The 20,377-nt window shown below is 46.7% G+C and overlaps 1 protein-coding gene across 2 annotated transcripts in view; it reads left to right on the top strand.

Moving 5' to 3' along the window:
• VAV1 (vav guanine nucleotide exchange factor 1) overlaps window positions 1–19,649 on the top strand; it is a 49,130-nt gene extending 29,481 nt beyond the window's left edge. Inside the window, exons 11-27 of one of the 2 annotated variants that reach the window (XM_028126263.2) lie at window positions 59–127; window positions 398–484; window positions 587–672; window positions 1,002–1,134; window positions 1,479–1,588; window positions 2,458–2,559; window positions 2,791–2,888; window positions 2,974–2,996; window positions 3,148–3,193; window positions 5,669–5,805; window positions 6,162–6,227; window positions 9,596–9,627; window positions 13,307–13,423; window positions 14,582–14,669; window positions 16,403–16,517; window positions 17,685–17,833; window positions 19,340–19,649. In XM_028126263.2, coding sequence (XP_027982064.1) covers window positions 59–127; window positions 398–484; window positions 587–672; window positions 1,002–1,134; window positions 1,479–1,588; window positions 2,458–2,559; window positions 2,791–2,888; window positions 2,974–2,996; window positions 3,148–3,193; window positions 5,669–5,805; window positions 6,162–6,227; window positions 9,596–9,627; window positions 13,307–13,423; window positions 14,582–14,669; window positions 16,403–16,517; window positions 17,685–17,833; window positions 19,340–19,393 — 1,512 coding nt within the window. In that variant the 3' untranslated portion in view covers window positions 19,394–19,649. Of the gene's footprint in view, window positions 1–58; window positions 128–397; window positions 485–586; window positions 673–1,001; window positions 1,135–1,478; window positions 1,589–2,457; window positions 2,560–2,790; window positions 2,889–2,973; window positions 2,997–3,147; window positions 3,194–5,668; window positions 5,806–6,161; window positions 6,228–9,595; window positions 9,628–13,306; window positions 13,424–14,581; window positions 14,670–16,402; window positions 16,518–17,681; window positions 17,834–19,339 lie in introns of both variants that reach the window. The other variant, XM_028126262.2, reaches the window with a different exon arrangement.
• The last annotated feature ends 728 nt before the right edge of the window (window positions 19,650–20,377 follow it).

Genomic DNA, 20,377 nt, shown 5'->3' with positions numbered 1-20,377 from the left:
AGGGCCCCCAAGAAGAGAGGGCAGGCCCAGGTGATGTCTGTCTCTGTGGGCCATGCAGGAGCTGGTCAAACACACGCAGGATGTGGTGGAGAAGGAGAGCCTGCGGCTGGCCTTGGATGCCATGAGGGTGAGTGGTCCCACACAAGTGCATATTCATTCAAGGTAGTGCAGCTCAGGCACACGGTCACCCCCATGGGCAACCCCTCCTCTCATCAAGAGTGACACGACCATGTGACCAGCGAGTGATTTCCAGCACCCCCCTTTGGGACAGGACATGCTGGGGATACCCTCTCTACACCTCCTACCAACCCCTGGTGGGGGCTGACCCCCTATCCCCTGCCAGGTAGGGGACTGGGTGGGGTGGGCGGTCCAGGCTCATCACATGGCCCACCCCCAGGACCTGGCACAATGTGTGAACGAGGTCAAACGGGACAACGAGACGCTGCGGCAGATCACCAACTTCCAGCTGTCCATTGAGAACCTGGTGAGGGGGTGGGACAGGGAGAGCCAGGGGTGTGGCCCTGTGGGGAGGGTGTTTGGTGTCCTCCTTGGTGGCCCCTTGCCAGACCCCCTTCCTGCTTCATAGGACCAGTCTCTGGCCCACTATGGCCGGCCCAAGATCGATGGGGAGCTCAAGATCACCTCAGTGGAGCGGCGCTCCAAGATGGACAGGTGGGCAGAGCCAACAGATAGAGGGTAGAGCCTGGGCAGGGGTGGGGCCAGATTTCTCGTTATACCAGGAGGTGGAGCCTAGGTGGACAGGCCGGGCAGAACAGGCGTAGATGTGTGGGTGAAGCCAAGACCAACAGGTGCTGGGACCAGTACGGATCTTACTGGGTGAGGTCAGGATGGACAGACAGGCGGGCACTGCCAAGTTGGCCACAGAGGAGGAGAAGGGCGGGAATCCTAGATGGACAGCAGGGTGGGGCCCAGAGGGTGGAGGAGATCAGGCAGGGAGCTGGTGGGAACCAGACAGAGGTACCTGACCCAGCTGCTCTCAGGTACGCCTTCCTGCTCGACAAAGCTCTGCTCATCTGTAAGCGCCGAGGGGACTCCTACGACCTCAAGGACTTTGTGAACCTGCACAGCTTCCAGGTTCGAGATGACTCCTCTGGAGATCGAGAAAACAAGAAGGTGGGCTCTGAGGCCAGAGCTGGGGTCCCCAGTGCTGGGAAGCCCCAGTGCAGCTTAAGGCTCTCCCCTGGACCTTTCAAATGCCAGTGTGTGTGTGTGTGTGTGTGTGTGTGTATGTGACCTGAGTGTGTATATGCGTGTGAGTGTGCGATTTTAGATTTATGAATGTGTATTTGGTTCTCCTGGGTAGAGCCGTACAAAGGTACCCATGCCTGGTTCTTCTGGGGGCAGAGAGGCTGTATTTGCCTAACCCTGTTCTCCCCACAGGGCTAGGGGTAAAGAGGGTGTGTGGTCCCGCCCTCTGCAGAGCGGGTGCCTTCATTCTAAACCCTGCTTCCCTGCAGTGGACTCACATGTTTCTCCTGATCGAGGACCAAGGCGCCCAAGGCTATGAGCTGTTCTTCAAGACACGAGAACTGAAGAAGAAGTGGATGGAGCAGTTCGAGATGGCCATGTGAGACCCCCCCGCCCCCCATCCTGTCCTCAGAGGACTCTGCATACGGGCAGGAGCTGAGAGACAATTCTGTGCTCCATTCTGTAGGGCCATTCTGAACCTCAGTTTCCTCATCTGGGAAATGGGAGGGATAGGCTTTTGATGTTGTCTGCATCTTCAGAATGCCAAGGTTCTGTGTGAGCTTCAGCCACCAGCCTGGACCCCTCTTCTTCCTCCTCCTTCTTTTTCTTTCTCTTCTTGAGGTGAAATTCATGTAACAGAAATTAAGCTGTTTTATTTTATTTTTTTTAAAGATTTTATTTATTTGACAGAGAGAGATAGCGAGAGCAGGAACACAAGCAGGGGGAGTGGGAGAGGGAGAATCAGGCTTCCCGCGGAGCGGGGAGCCCGATGTGGGACTCGATCCCAGGAACCTGGGATCATGACCTGAGCCGAAGGCAGACGCTTAACGACTGAGCCACCCAGGCGCCCAGAAATTTAGCTGTTTTAAAGTGCATGGTTCAGGGGCATTTAGTACATCACAGTGTTGTGCAACCATCACCTCTGTCTAGTTCCAGAGCATTTTCATCCTCTCAAAAGGGAACCCTGCAGCCACGAAGCAGTCACTCCCCATTCCCCCTGCTCCCAGCCCCTGGCAACCACCAGTTTGCTTTCTATCTCCACTCATGTTCATAGCAGCACTATTCACAATAGCCAAAAGGTGGCAACAACCCAAATGCCCATCAGTAGACAGATGGAGAGGCACAGTATGGTTTATGCAGCATGTCCAATTTGGCTTTGATGCATCCAAGTGGCAGCGTGTATCCATACTTCATGCCCTTGTGTGGCTGAATACTATTCCATTGCATGGGATTCTCTCCCCTCTCTAGCTCCAACATCTACCCTGAGAACGCTACTGCCAATGGGCATGACTTTCAGATGTTCTCCTTTGAGGATACCACATCCTGCAAGGCTTGCCAGATGCTGCTGAGGTGGGCATATGGGAGGATGGGCCTGGGAATTGGGCTTGGGCAGCTCTACTCCTTAGAGGGGCTCCCCCAGCCATCTGTCCCCTGAGTTGGGAGGTGGGAGGCTCTCCTTTGAGCTTCAGCCCCCCTATCTCTCTCCTGCCCTAAAGAGAACCCAAGGGGACCCTTGGCAAAATGATCACCTGTGTCTGTTCAACGTTACTGACTTTCCTTTATCTGGTCTTGCTGTCCCAGAGGCACCTTCTATCAGGGCTACCGTTGTCATCGGTGCCGGGCACCTGCACACAAGGAGTGTCTGGGAAGGGTCCCTCCGTGTGGCCGAGCTGGGCAAGGTACCAGTGGGACAGAGGGTGGGAGGTGGCCCTGGTTCTGCATGGGGTGTTTCCCATCCTCACTATTTCCTTTTCCATCCCATAGATCTTTCAGGAACTATGAAGAAGGTAGGACCCCTATGCTCCTTTCTCTGCATGGAAAATCATGGGGGATGAGGAGGGGTGGGCATGGCCTTTTGCTGGGTGCTCACATAGGGGCTGAGGAGGACCCAGGCTGGGCCCAGGTAGCCACGCTTGCTTTCTTGGTCTCTCCCTCCAGGATAAGCCACATCGCCGGGCTCAGGACAAAAAGAGGAATGAGCTGGGTGAGTCCGAAGGGGGTGGGGCAGGAGGAAATCCAGTCTTTGCTTCAGATCTCAACAATTATATTATTGACAACATAGTGTCCTGTTTATAAAGCTGTGATCCTAGAAACCTGAAAGGAATTTAAAAACAACCACCTCAAATTCTTTACTTGCTTTGCTCAAACCCTAGGGATAGGAGCACTCTTTGCTAAGGTACTCTCTTTCTTACCATCCGCTTTTCTTGTCCACTGACCCTTTTTTCTTGCTCTCTCACAGGCTTCTTAGTCAACTAGGCACACCTCTGACTGTTCTCCTCTCCTCTCCTCTTGATTCGGTGCCACAGAATCTTACTATGATATGTGGTTTCAGCAAAATGCCCTCCACCTGGTTGATGGGGAAGCAGAGGACATGGGTTCTTTTTAGCCCAGTGGCAGGGGAGAGAGGCTGGCCTCATTCCTGTGTTAATGAATTTTGTGGACTCACAGCAGTGATGGGTGATTTGTGTTTAGCATCTAGTGGATACATCATCTGGGACAAAGGATGACTACAACACCTGTGCTCCTTGTCCTCTGGAAGTTCTCAGACCGGTGTGTGTGGGGGGGGTGCAGACTTTCGTGGTGGGCGAGGTAGAGGGTTTTCTGGAGCATAAAACTGAGGGACCTGACAAATCTGAGTCTTCAGGGAAGGCTTCTCACAGGAGGAGGAATTTAGGTGGACGTTTGTTGGGCGAGGAGGAGTTAGGCAGATGAGGAGGAGGGTTGTTCTAGGCAGAGGGGACAGCATGTGCAAAGGCTAGGAGGCAGGGAGGTCCAGGCATCATCAAACACGTGAGAACAGTTTGGTGTGGCTGATGGAAGTAAACCCCTTGCTCATAGTCATACAGAGACAGTGTAAAGACCCAGATTTCATATCTACCTATCCCCATCTACCTGTATTCACATATAGATGTCACCATATAAAGATCTACAGATGTCTATAGTCTAGATCGATAGGTAGGTAGATATAGATATATCAGGTTTATTTGAAATAGTAAAAAATTAGAAACAAGTGATCTCAATAGGAGGAATGTATATATCATTATATATATATAGTATAACCAATTTGTACAAAAAATATATATCAGCTTTATTTGTTTTTGTTTTTTTTTAAAGATCCTATGTATTTATTTGTCAGAGAGAGAGAGTGAGAGAGAGAGAGAGCACACAAGCAGGGGGAACGGCAGGCAGATGGAGAAGCGGGGTCCCCGTTGAGCCAGGAGCCTGATGTGGGGCTCGATCCCAGGACCCTGGGATCATGACCTGAGCTAAAGACAGACGCTTAACTGACTGAGCCACCCAGGCATCCCTTTATTTGTTTTGTTTTTTGTGTTTTTTTTTTAAAGATTTTATTTATTTATTTAAGAGAGAGAGACACACAGAGCACAAGCAGGGGGAGCGTCAGAGGGAGAGGGAGAAGCAGGCTCATGCTGAGCAGGGAGCCCGACGTGGGGCTCGATCCCAGGGTCCTGGGATCGAGTCCCGCGTCGGGCTCCCTGCTCCTTGGGAGACTGCTTCCCCCTCTGCCTCTCTCTCTCTCTCTCTCTCTCGTCTCTCATGAATAAATAAATAAAATCTTTAAAAAAAAAAAAGAAAAAAAAAAAGAAAATACATACTGTAAGATGTATAATGTGAACACATCTTAACTCCATGGCTCAATGAATTTCTAGCCAAGTAATTGCCATGCAGATCAAGGTATGAGAACATTGAACTGAATTCTAGAAGTACACGGTCAAATACAAATTGAGACTAGTTTAAATAACTTGAAACTCCTGTATTCAGCCACACTAGCCACAGTGCATGTGCTCAGTAACCACCTCTGGCTAATGACTGCCCTACCAGACAGTACAAGACTATTGAACTCTCCACCACACAGAAAGTTTTCCTGGACAGAGCTGCTGGTCACTACCCACCTGGCTCTCAGAGGGGACTGCTCTTAGACCTCTGTCACCATAGATGAGTTTTGCCTTTCTCTGAACTGCACAAAAATGAAATCATGTGGTGTGTCTTCTTCCTGCATCTGGCTTCTTTAAGCAGCATCATGCTGGTGAGACCTCACAGTTTGTTCATTGCTGCATAATATTCCATTGTATGATTATATCACACTCGGTATATCCATTTTATTGAGGACATTGGGTTGTTGCCAGTTTTTGGCTTTTGTGAAGAAAGCTTGTCTAGGACTTTTGGTGGACACAAGCGTTCGTTTCTCTTGGTCACATACCCCTGAGTGGAATTGTCGGGTCACAAGGTAGATTCCTATTTAGCTTTGGGAGATACTGCCAGACAGTTTTCCCACATGGACTCCCACCAACAATGTAGGAGAGTTCTGTGTGCTCCATATCCTCACCACCTCTTGGTGCTGTCAGTCCCTAATTTTTGCCTTTCCGGTGGGCAGTGAGACTCAGGTGTGAACATCTCTGACCACCAATCACACCGAGCCACCACCTTCTCTCCCCTCCAGGCCTGCCCAAGATGGAGGTGTGTCAGGAGTACTATGGGCTTCCTCCACCCCCTGGAGCCTTTGGACCTTTTCTACGGCTCAACCCTGGAGACATCGTGGAGCTCACCAAGGCTGAGGCCGAACAGAACTGGTGGGAGGTATAGGCTGGGCTGTGGGAGTGATGGAGAAGGACCTGAGTGTGGGGTCATGGGTGTAGGCAGTCCCGGGAAGTGACTCTGGCAGGGGAGCCTGGTCTGGAGGAGGCATCTGGGGAGGGTGGTAAACATGGGGATTTCTAGGGCTGGCCTGGCCCTTCTGAGCTGGCTGTCTTCCCAGGAAGTTGATAGTAGCCGGCACTCCATGGGTCATGCAGGCTGCAGAGAGATAGATGGACGGACAGAGTGGCCACTGGGTAGAAAGTTCAGTGCGCGCGCACACACACACACACACACACGCATGCTTGCATGAATGCCTATAACCTCTCTGTACATGTCTTTGCCTCCTGGCTTTTTAGGGCAGGAACACGGCTACCAATGAAGTTGGCTGGTTTCCCTGTAACAGAGTCAAGCCCTACGTGCATGTGAGTGCCTCAAATCTGGATGTAGTGAGGGATCCAGAGAAGGTCCTGCGAGGGTGGGAAGCCTTGGGGTGACACCCCTGAGATAGGGAGGGGCTGTCCATCATGGCAGGTCATTCCCAAAATCCGTGTTCTGCCTAGCTTGCCTACTGAGCCCAGAGTGGGGGCCACAGAGAGAATGATGACCAGTCCTTTCCCCCTTGATTCTTCTTGTATGAAGGTCCTCTCCCTCGTAAAGGAGAAGGAGCAGGGGCTCAGAAGGCTGACCAGTCCCTGCTTCCTTCAGAGACAGCGAATGTTGTCCCATCAAGGGGGGTGGCCACTCACGCCTCCATGGCCCAGCTCCTGTGGACACACCTGCCCGCACTTTGCCCACCTCTTTTCTTCAATTGTCCTCTGCTCACCTGACCACCTCATTCTCTGATGACCTCAGATTTTTCCCACTCTCCCCAGACCTCCCTCCCTCACGGTAGATGCCCCTCTGCCTGCTTCCCAGCCCAAATAGGAACCTGCAGAGGGAAACTCTCTCCTGTTCTGTTGCTTTAATTTTGTATCATTTCAGACTTCCAGAAAGGTTGCTAGAATAATGCAAAGAACTCCAAATAGCCTTTCCCCAGATCCACCAGCTGTCAACATTTTGTCCCATTTGCTCTCTCATTTGCTCTTTCTCTGCACATTTTATTTTATTTTAAAAATTCATATTTTTTTCTTGAGACATTTAAAAGTTTACAGACATATTTTCCCTTCACCCCTAAATACATTCTAAGAATAAGAACCTTTTCTTAAATAACCATAGCATGATTTTTTTTTCATAGTAATATAGCTACCATTTATTTAGCTGTAATGATGTGCCAGGCTCTCTAACCATAGCATGATTTTAACAACCATGGACTTGACATTTGACATTGACATCATACTGTGATTTGATTTATAGTCCATATTTAAATTTTGACAGTTTCCCCCAAAGTTATCTTTTAGAGATTTTTTTTCTTTTTTGGCCTGGGGTCTTCCAGGTTTCTCCACTGTGGAGTTACATTATACATTTCCAACTTCATGGTTCTGTCCAAGTTTATTCGCAGATGTTCTACTGTAAGGACTAGCTGTATCCTAATCAATCAATTAATTAACCTACCTAGCAATTAGTCATCTATGTATCTAATGATCATCTATGTATCTATCTGTGTCTCTGTGTATCTATTAGTCATTTATGTATCAATCTATGTATCAAGCATCTATGTATCTGTGTAGATGGGTATCTCCAGTCGGTCAGGTATGTATGCATGCATGTATCTCAGGAAATACCCGTGGATTCTTGCTTTAAAATTGTCCCAGCTTTGGCCAGTTGGAGCCCTATCAGCCTGGCTCATCTGTTCTTTTGATATGTCCCTATTATTCTCTGAGGTCTTCCTTATTTTCTGGCATAATACCAGACTTACCTTGTACTTCCCATGCCCCAGTCTTGGAATCAACCGTTTTCCCAAGGAGCCCTGGTCCTTTCAGTGGGACATGGCATTCAGAAGCCAAGATCTGGACATCTCTCCAGTTTCTGCCTCCAAATGCACTGCCTTCTTAAAGCTACACCCATCCTAGCCTCCTCCTCTTCCATCACAATGAAGACTCTGAGAAAAGATAGAAAAAAATGACAATTCTCCTTTCTACTCAAGGATTCCATGCTCCTGGCACCACCCATCTTGCAAGAAACTACTCTGTTTTCTGTATGCCTCTCTGGAGTTTCTTAGTGCACATACAAGTAGATACAAATACGGATTCTCATTTCCCCCATGATAGATTCAAAAGATTTGATATTCACTGTTATGCAGCCTCCCCCCCCCCCACCCCTTAATATATCTTGGGATCTTTCCATAGCACTGTACGTAGACCATTTTATTCTTTTTTTCCTTTAAAAAAATTGCGGTGAAATTTGAAAAAACATTAGCCATTTTAAAATACACACTTCAGTGGTACTTAGTACATTTTGCAATCATTTCATTTATGTGAAACATCTAAAATAGGTAAATCCAAAGGGACAGAAAGCAAATTGGTGGTTCCCAGATTTTGAAGGTGGGGGGGACTAGGGACTGATGTTTAATGGGTGATGTGTATGGGTTTTCTTTTGGGGTGATGTTTTGGAACTAGATAGATTATTCCTCATTCTTTTTATTGTTAGTATTTTTAAATTATGGTAAAACACACATAACATAAAATTTACCATTTTAACCATTTTTGAGTGTACAGCTTGGTGGCATTAGGTATATTCAGACTGTTGTACAACCGTTCCCACCATCCTTTGCCAGAACTCTTTTCATCTTGCAAAGCTGAGACTCTGTCCCCGTGAAACAGTAACACCCCTCCCTTTTCCTCAGCCCCTGGCTCCCACCATCTACTTCCTGTCTCTATGACTTTGACTCCTCTAGGGACCTCAGGTAAATGGTATTGGTCCTTTTGAGAATGGCTTTTGCACTGAGCCTAATGTTTTCAAGGTTCATCCATGTTGTAGCAGGTGCCAGAATGTCCTTCTTCTTCAAGGCTGAATAATATTCCATTGTGTGGACATACCACCCTTTCTTTACCTGTTCATCTCTTGATGGGCACACACCTTTTGGCTCTCATGGATAATGTTGCTATGAACATGGATGTGTAAATATCTCTTTGAATTCCTGTTTTCAATTCCCTTGGGTAGATACCCAGAAGAGGAGTCACTGGGTCATATGGTAATTCTATTTTTAGTTGTTGAGAAACTGTCATCTGTTTTCCTTAGCAGCTGTGCCATTTTACATTTCTGCCATAAGATTTCCAATCTCCCTATAACCTTGCCAACACTTACTGTCTTCCGTTTTTTGGTTTTTTGTTTTGTTTTGTTTATTTTTACAGTAACCATCCTAATGTGGTGGAAGCGAGCACCTTTGCATTTATTCAGACCAGGGGCTGGGCTTTCTGTAAATATATAATACAAATTTTCATCTTTGCAGGTCATAGGCTCTCTTTGTGACCGCTTACCTCTGCCAGAGAAGTGCAAAAGCAGCCTCAGTGTGTAAACGAGAGGGCATGGCTATGTTCTGATAAAAACTTGAATTTGTGGACCTTGGCATGTGAATTTCATCCCATCCTCACATGCTGGGCAATATTATTCTTCCTTTAATTTTTGTCAACTATTTAAAAACATAAAATCCATTCTTGGCTTGAGGGTCATGCTAAAACAGGTGCCTGGACAGCCCCTGTTGGAAGTGGACGGGTCTCTCGGTGAACAGCACAGTGCCTGGCACTCAGTAAATGATGGTGGAATGAATGATAGTAGATGATAACAAATGCATGGAGTGCCCTGCCAACCTGGGTTCTTGATCCTAAGTCCCAGTCTCTGTCTGTGTCCCCAGGGTCCCCCTCAGGACCTGTCCGTTCATCTCTGGTGAGTAGAACTACCTTTCTTATTTTCAGCTTGAGGCCCTCTGGGGTGGGTTCCCAGGTTGGGCGTGGAGGGGCCTCCAAAATAACTGGTTATTCATTTTTTGAACTCTGGGTATTGACTGTTGGATTGAGCCCTGTACCCGGGGCTGCTGAAGAGCGAGCAAGTGAAAGAGGGTCCCTGACTCTGGGAGATCAGGGTCTCCCTGGAAGGAAAATGGTGGTGGGGATGGTAACAGCAGCCCCTCCCTCCTGCTTTTGAACACCTATTGCAGGTAGAACAGTGAAGGGTGGAGGTTTACAGTGTTGCTTCTGGAGCCCACTGACCTGGGTTCAAATGCTGAGTCCCACATTTCCCAGCTATGTGACCTTGGGCTGGTAACTCAACCTCTCTGGGCTTCAGCTCTCCTTTCTGGAAAATAGATTAATGCCAACATCTATTTTGGGATTTTTTAAAAACCCATTTGTAGGGGTTTTCATAAGGTGTTAATGAGCTTTTACCTGTAAAGTTCTTAGTCCTGTGCCTGGCACACAGTAAGCCCTTTATTATCTGTGATTAGATTAGACCTGTTATTATTGCGGCCATCTTATTAGGACTACATTTCATCAATTCTAAAACGCACATTTTTTTTCATGTTTTAACATCTCTGACATTGGAATGGCTCTTACGGTCAATGGAAGGTCAGTCTTCTGCCTAATTTTATGGGTAGGACTTTTTATTTCATAATGGCCCGTGAAAGAACAGTGCCCTTTACAGTCGCCAGCATCTTAGATGATATCATATGGGATTGTTTTTAATGAGTGTTGTGTCAGCACTTAAATGAGCACTTTGAATTCTCGTAAAAACGCTTTGCTTTTCTTCCCCCCTTTCGGCAAAAGAAGAGGAAACCAGGGCTTAGAGGGGGGAAGTGATTTGTTCAGTGTCACGCAGTGAGGAAGGGATGGAGACAGGACGGAACCCATCTGCCCTGACTCCGGACTCCAGAGCCAGACCTTGTTGCCCCTGGAGAGTCAAAGTAACACAAGGGGCATTATAACGCTTGCATTTCCTGAGCGGACGAGGTGCATTGGCTGCATTACTGCCAGTAGTCAGAAACGTCGCTCTGTATGTGTGGGGGGCAGTTTTAACTTCCTCTTTTCAGAAGAGGAAATTGGGGCTCTGAGTGGCAAAATCAGTTCCTGAGGTCACAGAGCCAGGTTTCAGACCCCATCTCCATCCTTCCCTGCTGGGATGGGGTCATCACGCCTGAACTGGGTGACTCATTTCAGGTGCAAGATTTAAGGGGGCGCCAAAAACCCAGGGATCAAGTTCCATGCTATTTCAAGGCAGCAGTTAAAATAATCAAAAGCGAGGCAAACGGGGGCGCCCGTCTGGCTCAGTCGGGAAGCCTGCAACCCTTGATCTTGGGGTGTGGGGTTTAAACCCATCGTTGGGCATAGAACTTAATTAAGAAAAAAAGCAAGGCAAAATCCATGATAAGCAAAACATCAAAACTGTAAATAAAGACAGGATCTCATAGGGCGGGGGTAGAAAGAGGTGATGTGGTGAGCCCCCAAGTATGGAGTCAGGTCTTGTCTTTATTTAAAGCCTTGACGTTTTGTTCACCTTGGATTTTTTTGCATTAATTTTTAAAACTGAGTTGAAATCCACATAACATACGATTAACTGTTTAAAGTGGCATTTATATTCATACTTGTATTTCTATTACATGTTTACATGTATATATCATATATAGTTATATTTTACCTCAAATTAAAATATGTTATTTATGTTACATATTTACATTTGCAGCATACATTCATGTTCACCTTTATATATCATCTATAATTACATATGATCTATAATTAGTATATATGTTATGTATTTACATTTATAGCATAATACATTCATATTCATATTTATATCATCCATAATTGTGTATCTTCTATAGTTAATATATATTATTTATGTTATATATTTATGTCTACAGCATAAATATATTTATATCCAGTGGCATTTAGTACATTCGCAAGGTTGCGTGGCCATCACCAGTATAACTCCAGAACATTCCGTCCCCCCAGAGGAAAGCCCGCCCCCATTAGCGGTCACCCCCAGCCCCCCCAGCCCCTGGCACCCACCTCTAACCCCTTCCCGTCCGTGGATGAGCCTGTTGTGGACGATTCACGCACATGGAACCACACACAGTGTGGCCTTCTGTGTCTGGTTCCCTCTCTGAGTGTCGTGGGCTCAGGGTCCGTCCACAGGGCAGTGCGTGTGGGCGCCTCGCTTCTTTTATGGCTCTTTGGCGGTCGTTTTGGTTTTGAAAAGTATTGCATTAAAATACTCCTTACTTCACTTGCTATCACTTATCTTGATGGTGGAGTGTTTTGCTCCCTCTTCACAGTTTGTACCTGGGGCTGGTGTCTCACTCTCCTCACCCAGTTTCTGTCCTGGTGGCCATGGAGATGGACGAACTGTGGGGACTCAGTAAATGCCCATCCAAGCAACGCCAAATTCCAGATTAAAGGGGAAAAAACCCTGCTTTTTTACACTCGCACTCTTGACCAAATGTGTGGGTTTTTTCCCCACACCCAAACAATTCTGTAATTCTTCCCTCTCAGCTGGGTGTCCTATAATTGAGTTCATTTCTGACACTACCCACCTAGAGATGGCATCAGACCCCACAGGTTAAGAGTTGGTTTGCATTTTGATTGCCCACACCTCAGGTGCTAATCTCAAGTCCAGCCTTCCAGGACTTCTGACCGACCTGCTGTAAATTGTGGGCTCCCACAACCCCCTCCGCAGTTTGGATAATGCACTAGCACAAACTCCTAGAACTCAGGAAAACCATTTCCTTAGATTACGAGTTTATTATAAAAGGCCATGTCAGGGCTCAAGAATTCCTGTCTCCTTCAAGGTCCTTCTAGCAGGACTAAAACTCAAATTGCCACGAGACAGATTAATAGGAGAAAAATCAAATTAATTTTGTATGTACAGGGAATCCACAGAGACATGGAAATCCCAGGACGGTCAGGCAAAAGGAGGCATATATGTCATTCCAAATTAAGGAGAAGGGGGCAAGGGTGTGGGACGTCAAAGGGAAGGAATGCACTTCACAGGAGGATGAAGAGGAGGAAATGTCTGGTACACAAATGTTTGCTGGGCCCCTGGAAAACTGTGGGACACAGAGGATTTGACCAAACGGGCCTCGCTAAGTTCCTCCCAGCCCACCGCACCTCGTTCATAGCCTAATGTAGGTATCTAGGGTGATGGCTGCTATCTTCCCAGAGCAGGTCCTCTGTCAACATTCTTTTTAAGCAGTTGTGGGTGAGGTAGAATTTTTCCTGAATCTGCTGGATTTTGATTGCTTTTTTTTTATTTTTTAGATTTTATTTCTTTGTCAGAGATGTAGAGAGAGAAAGAGAGAGCATGATCAGGGGGACCTGCAGGCAGAGGGAGAGGGAGAAGCAGGCTCCCCGCTGAGCAAGGAGCCCCATGAGGGACTTGTGACCTGAGCCTAAGGCAGACAATTCACCGATGGAGCCACCCAGGTGTCCTGGCTTTCGATCGCTTTTTAACTCAAAATGGTCTTCATGCCAAAGTGGCCCATCTTGGAGCAGCAGGCTCCCCTGGGACTGTCACCAGCTTAAAAATCACAGGCATGGGGGTGGTGTGGACCTGTCTCCTTGTTGTATCTTGACAGGTACGCCGGCCCCATGGAGCGCGCGGGGGCAGAAAGTATCCTCACCAACCGCTCGGATGGGACGTTCTTGGTGCGGCAGAGGGTGAAGGACACAGCAGAATTTGCCATCAGCATTAAGTAACTCCTCCGTCCCTGGGAGGAAGGGAATGTACAGTAACAGTAGCCACCTTACTCCTTTTACTTGACGGACAGCCCACAAGAAAGAGATATGCTTCCCAGGCAGGCTCCAAAAGGCATTTAGCACATTCTAGCAAGAGGCAGAAATCCCATGTGGACCAACGCTAGCGGACCCCTTTGCTCATGCCCCGTCTGTTGTGTGCAGCTTCTCACTCACGGTGACTCGTTTCCTGGTCGGTTTTATAATTTTGTCTTATGATGTCCAGTGGGGATTTCCCGCTGGGGATCTTGTGCTGCTTGGGTCTCCAGAGATTTTGCATTTACTTCTGTTGATCACCAACAGGTTAAATTTTTTGTTTTCAGGTTCAACATTTTAGGTTAATTCCTTAGTTTCCCCAGACTGTGCAGGTGGTTTAAGTTCAAACCCCAAACCTACACGAGGGCAGGCGCGAGGTTCTGAATTCTCAAGGGTGACTTTTCCGTTTGGGATCTGAGACAGATAAGCTTTCTTAGGGTCCCCTGTGTGACGGGTGGTTTTTCTAGAGGATGTAGCATTTGATAGTCCAGGCTTATGGGGTGTGGGCGGGTCTCAGTGCTAACCTTCCACCTCCATGGACCCGGTAGCTCATCCCATGTTTCTGTGGGATCATCAAGGCATAAGCTACTTGGTTAGCAAGATCAGCAAACCCCGTAGGGTAGCAGTTCACTCCGTGAGCTCAGTTTTTAGATTCAACCTCAATTTTGGCCTCTGGGGGTTTCCCTTTACTTTTTTGAGAGCTCAGCCTTTTTTGTTCTCATCCTTTCTTGTTTTCTGTAGTCAGATTTTTTTGGGGGGTGCCAGTTATCTAGTTTTCCATGTTGACAGAAGTGAATATCTCTTCCATGTCCTTACTAGTCTGTGGCCCGCCATGTTGGTGGAAATGGGTCTCTTTTCCCAACCTGTAAATCCTAGGTCCTCCACCTTGGGGGAAGCACAGATCTCATCCTCTCTATTCTAGACCATGGCTTTCTTTACAAGACCCTTGTGACTTCTCAACAACCCTCCGAATCAGGGTGTGGGGGTGTGTAGCCCGGGGGCTGAGACTTGGCAGGGGATGAGCTTGGGTCCCCAGCCTCAGGGCCCTGTGACCATCTGGGCCCCTCTCTCACTGCTTCCAGGTATAATGTTGAAGTCAAGCATATTAAAATCATGACAGCGGAAGGACTGTACCGGATTACAGAGAAGAAGGCTTTCCGGGGCCTTACGGTAAGGGCCAATCTACCTCAACCCCAGCCTCCCAGAATCTAGGAGAATCTAGCCCTCCCTGAAGCTCCATCTTGAGACACCCCCTTTCCCACACCCAGAGCAGTCCCTCCAAGAGCACTATGGAGCAATGGGCTTTAAACTCATTCCCCTAATGGCTGATGATGATGATGATGATGATGATGATGATGAATAACAGCAGTGAGCATTTACTAAGCCCTTACTGAGTGCCAGACATGCTCTGGATAGGACTCCAGTGAATCCCCTCGACTCACTGTGGGAGGTTCTATTTCACACACAGATGAAACTGATATTCTGTCCTTATCTAGTATCACAGAGGAGCAGAGCTGTTTCTGTCAGACTGCAGGCTTAGCTTTGCCTCATCTGTTCAATGGTCTTTTCACTGCGAATTCAAACACCTTTCAAGTGTTTTTGCTTCTGTTTGATGCCCTGTAGTTTTGGGAAAACTTTTAGACATTTTAAATCCCATTGGTCTAAGGCACATGGATTTTACCTGTGGTCCTTGGATCCTTGAGGAGCTTTGAGTCCTCTGGAAAAAGATAGAGAATTTTGCACATAGCTGCATGTATTAGGAGGTGAGTGTCTCAGATTTCCCTTGATTCTCAAACAGATCCTTGACTCCCTGAAAGGTTAGGGACTGTTAATTTATTCCACAATTTTTTTTTTTTGTCCACCAAACCTGATTCTGAAAAATTTTCCCCTCATTTTTTTATTTCTGAAAAATTTCCAAAAAGTTATTGGAATAGTGAAATGAACATGTGTGAATCTATCACTTACTAATCGTTAATGTTCTGCTTCTTTTGTGCCCTGTCAATCTCTCCCCCGCTACCCACATTTATTTTGCCCTGTGTAAGAATAAGTTGCAGGCATCTAGACTGTTCACCCAAAAATACTTTAGCATGAATATCCAAAGAGCCAAGACATTCTTGTACCTCACTACAGTATCATTATTACATTCAGGAAATTGAGCATGGATGCCAAATTATTATGTAATATACAGTCTATTTTCCAAACTCCTGATAGCTCTTTTTTCTTGCAGGATATAATCAAGGATCACACATTGCATTTAGTTTTTATCTCCTTAGTCTCTTTTCATTTGTAATAGATTGCCAGCCTTTTTAAAATCTTTTTTTTTTTTTTTGGTCGTTCATGATACTGGCATTTTTGGAGTCTAGAACTCTAAACCATGAGACATTTTGTTTTGTCTTAGCTACTACACTCTACTGCCCCTCTCCCTGGGGGACTGTATTCCGGATCTGCCCTTTTCCAGATGTGCGACCCTGGACGAGGAACTTGGCCTCTCTGTAACTTGGTTTCTCCATTTATAAAATGGGAGAATCATGAATGTATTCACCTTTCATGATTATTTGGAGATTTTGATGCTGTGTGATTGCACACTGACCAGCACATAGTAGGTGCTGAATAAGCAGAATTTATTGTTATCATTATTATAATTAATTATAAAAATAAGTCTCTTGACACCCACCGTGGGGGTTGATTTTGGTGAGCTGGCTATCAGGCAAGTTGATTATTCGGTAAATTTATTATGAAGTGACTTGGTTATTAAGAGAACTGGCTTTAGGCAATGTGATCTCTTCCCAAAAAAATTGTCCTGGTTACCCAGGAAGGGAATGAGCCCCCACCATGGGGAACAGTCAAGGAGTCACTTACCAGGGAGGCCAGAAGGGATAGCATCTGCCCCCCTGTCCTTCCAGGAGCTGGTGGAGTTTTACCAGCAGAATTCCCTAAAGGACTGCTTCAAGTCACTGGACACCACCCTGCAGTTCCCCTTCAAGGAGCCTGAGAAGAGAGCCATCAGCAAAGCCCCAGGTAGAGGTCTCAGGCTGGGGACCTGTGTCCCAGCTCCTTTCTATTGTAGAGGGCAAATTCGGGGATGCTATGGACATTCCAGTGGGCATACAGAGGTCATGTCTGGTAAGCAGTGGGAGCTCCTTCTCACGATAGTCTGTCCCTTTGTTCTTGGGTGGTTTGCATGTTCATTTGCTTGGCTGGAAGGTGGGACAGAGGTTACTTTTGTATTTGGGAAGATGAGGACACTAGGTACCAGAAGGGTTCTCACCTGCACCTTTTAAGCCTGTATTTTTGTATCAATATCAAGGATTAATCAGTACCTATATCATTATCTCACAAAAAGGCAAGACCTTTAGTGCACTCTTCTCTTTTCCTTTGCATCTCTTCCCCATAGGTTCATGGACGTTATCTGGAATGTTGGATACAGTTTGCTATGAATTAAAATAATTACGACATATGTTTTAGGGATTCTTTCTTAACAGTTGCATTTAACTTCTCAAATACAGTATCAAGAATTACTCAAACTCCATCTATATTTCTTGTTTTCTATATTTTCCTTTATTTTTTAAATTCCTTTTTCTGATTCAAATTTCATTTTGCTAGCATGCATCCTGAAGTATGTTTTTCAGAAAAGTCACATGGGTGGTATAGTTTCTGGATTCTTACATATCCAAAAAAAATTTTAAAGAGAGATTTAAAAATTGATTATTATTAAAATGTTACATTTTTGAAAAAAGCAACACCAACATAACATCAGGACTCCAATCTTCATCAGAGGATCCTCATCACCCAATGGGATAAATGTTTGTGTCTGTCTGTACATTACTCATTTGCCCTGGTGTCTATATGGATCTTAGCGTACTTGGAGAAATACTACAAACACTTTCCATTCTACAATGCTGCTTAATATTTCACTACGAAAAATTTTCTGTGTCTTTTGAAATTCATAAATGGCATTATTTTCTAAACTTGGATACTGGTTGGGCTAGAATGATGATTTCAGAAGAACAGTTGTGTCCCCTCAGAGCACGGGGTGTCCAATACTCTGCATGAAGAAGTATTGGGGGACACTTTTGTCCTGGTGTTACTCTCCTGAGAGCCCTACCTCCCCCCAGCTGTCCCCAGATGGTGGGCAGGTGTCTGCTCCAGGCCCTTTACTCACCTCAGATCTCCCCTACACAGCAGGGAGCACCAAGTATTTTGGCACAGCCAAGGCGCGCTATGACTTCTGCGCCCGGGACCGATCAGAGCTGTCTCTCAAAGAGGGTGACATTATCAAGATCCTTAACAAGAAGGGGCAACAAGGCTGGTGGCGAGGGGAGATCTATGGCCGGGTGAGTTGGGGCAAAGCTTGGCAGCCTGGGGAAAGGGCATGGGATGACCTGGCTATAGCGCTATAGCCTGGAATTGTGGAATGGAGCAGGTGGGGAGTGGCCCTTGTGGGTGTTCCCTGGTCAGAGGGGAGGAAAGGAGATAGAGATTTCATTCATTTATATAACTTGCATCTATTTACTGAGCACCTGCTATGTGCCGGGCACTCTGCTGGGTGCTGAGGAGACAAAAATGAGTGTGGTACAGTTACTGCCCTCATGAAACTCATAGTCTAGTGAAGATGATAGATGTGTAACCAAGCGGGTACAGCATTGAATGGTAAGGGTTGAGATGGGGAATCACAGGGCAGGGTAGGAGCAGGTCAGTAGGACTTCTGAGAGGCCAAGGTGATCACTGAGGGGTGCGTAGTTAGCCAGGCAAGAAGGTCATAGAGGGGGTGGAGGAAAGTATTCCAGGCAGAGGCACCAGCATGTGCAAAGGCCCTGAGGTGATTAGCATGTTTGGGGGACATGAAGGGAGCGGTTTTTGTCTATCTTGTTCACTGCCGTGTCACCAGTGACTGACACATAATAGGTGCTCAATAAATATTGAATGCATGAAGAGGTATATAATTGGAAATGACCATTTTTGCCTTTTGTGCTTTTTTGTCTGCCTGCATTCGGACTGTCTGTCAGGCGGGACCGTAAGGTTCCTCAAAAAATTTGTTTCTACCTGGTTCTTATTTTTGTCTCACGAAGACAAAGAGTCTTCTTCATTTTATCCATGAATGAATTCCTAGTTTCTAGAATACTGCCTCGCTTGTAATGGTTTCTAAAAAATATTTGTTGAATGAAGATAAGGACATTGGTCAGGAGCTTACATTCTACTGGGGGAAACATGTGAAAAAACAGCCCAGATAATTGCTTAGGTGAACAGTTTTGTTAAGAATTGTGGAGAGTAAGTTCAGTGTGCAGTGGAGGACAGTTGGGGTTTAAGGGAGCCTTTGGGAAATCTTAGCTATAATGAATTCATCCATCCATCCATCCATCCATCCATCCATCCTTTTAAGAAATATTTATTAAGCATCCCCCGTGTGTCAGGAACTCTTCTAGACTCTTTGGGAATCTAATGAATAAAACGGATGCCAATCCTTGCCCTTGAGGAGTTCATGTTATAGTGGGGGTGTGGGGACAGACAACAAGCCCATAAATAAGTAACATATACTCAATAAGATGCTGACAAGTGCTATGGAGAAAAATAAAGCAGGGATAAGGAGTGTTGGGGTGGGTGGGGTTTGCAATTTCAAATAGGGTGGTCAGGAAGGTCTCACTAGTAAGGCGACATGTGATAGAGAACGCTGGAAGGTGGGGGTGTGTGTCAGCCACATGTACCTCTGGGGGATGTACTTTCTGGGGTGGAAGGTGTGGCTGGTGCAAAGGCCCTGAGGTGTGAGGGCACCTGCCTGGTGTGTTGAGGAACAGTGGGGAATGTGCAGAGGCTGCCCTGACCCCTTCCTCTTCTCTTTCCAGGTTGGCTGGTTCCCCTCCAACTATGTGGAGGAGGATTATTCTGAATACTGCTGAGCTTTGGCACACTGGATGAGAGATGAGAAACTCCAGGCTCTGAGCCCAGGATGAGCAGGCAGCAGGGCCAGAGGGGCTGTGACAGGTCCCAGCGGGCTGAGAATCCAGGATGGACTGTGGAGGGCCAGCGTCCAGCTGGCAGGGCTCCTGGGATGATGCCCTGCCATGGTTAATTTATAACACACTGGTTTTCTCTTGGGGCCCCTCAAGAAGGTGGAGCTCAAGGCAACAGCTTTTAATAAAATGATGAAAGGAATGACTGCAGTCATTCAGGAGGACCTGGATGGGAAAGGGTGGGAAAGGACATGGGGGCACAGATAAAAGCCCCCTCCACAATCCCCGCCTTCCAGCTTTATTATCTTGCTTTGCCATATAAGATAAGACCCCAAGAAGGAAATGGGACCCCCACAAGGCAGGAAAGAATTTTACACTCACAGATTCCAGATCACAAAAATGTAACTCTCCTTTGTTTTTTCTCTGCTAGAACTTAACTACTCTCCAATTCTGCTAAGAGGTAGAGACTTCATCTTAGTTTCCCCCCAAGATCAGGTTTAAATTCCAGGCAGTTTGGCACTGGGGTGTTGGGGAGACAGATGTCATGGTTTCTGCTTTGCCTTTGGTTCCTCTGTGTCTTCCACATCCTTCTTGGCACATGCAAGACATCTGGCTGTTTGTCCTGAAATGCTGAGTGGAATGACTGTACCTCCTGGTTTACCTGCAACAGTCCTGGCTGTTGTCCTGGTATAGTTATTAATCACGATCCTTTTCATTTTCCAGAGTGTCCTGGTTTGGGTGATAAATTATATGGTCACTGCCTTAGGTTGGGCTTCTCCAGAAGCAGAGCCTGAGACAAGGATTTGGATGTGCAAAGTTAATCTGGGAGGTGATCCCAAGAAGTAGCCAGAAGGGAGGGAGAAGGGAAAAGGAAGGAGCCAGTAAAGGGAGCACTGATGAGCAGGTGACAGCTGTGGGCAACAGGGGCTC

The sequence above is a fragment of the Eumetopias jubatus genome, unplaced genomic scaffold, assembly GCF_037043125.1.
Source record: "Eumetopias jubatus isolate StellerSeaLion01/CBP00866 unplaced genomic scaffold, mEumJub1_p1.0 scaffold_1, whole genome shotgun sequence".
NCBI lineage: Eukaryota > Metazoa > Chordata > Mammalia > Carnivora > Otariidae > Eumetopias > Eumetopias jubatus.
The sequence above is the reverse complement of the archived record's forward strand: the minus strand, read 5'-3'. Positions and strand labels throughout refer to the sequence as shown.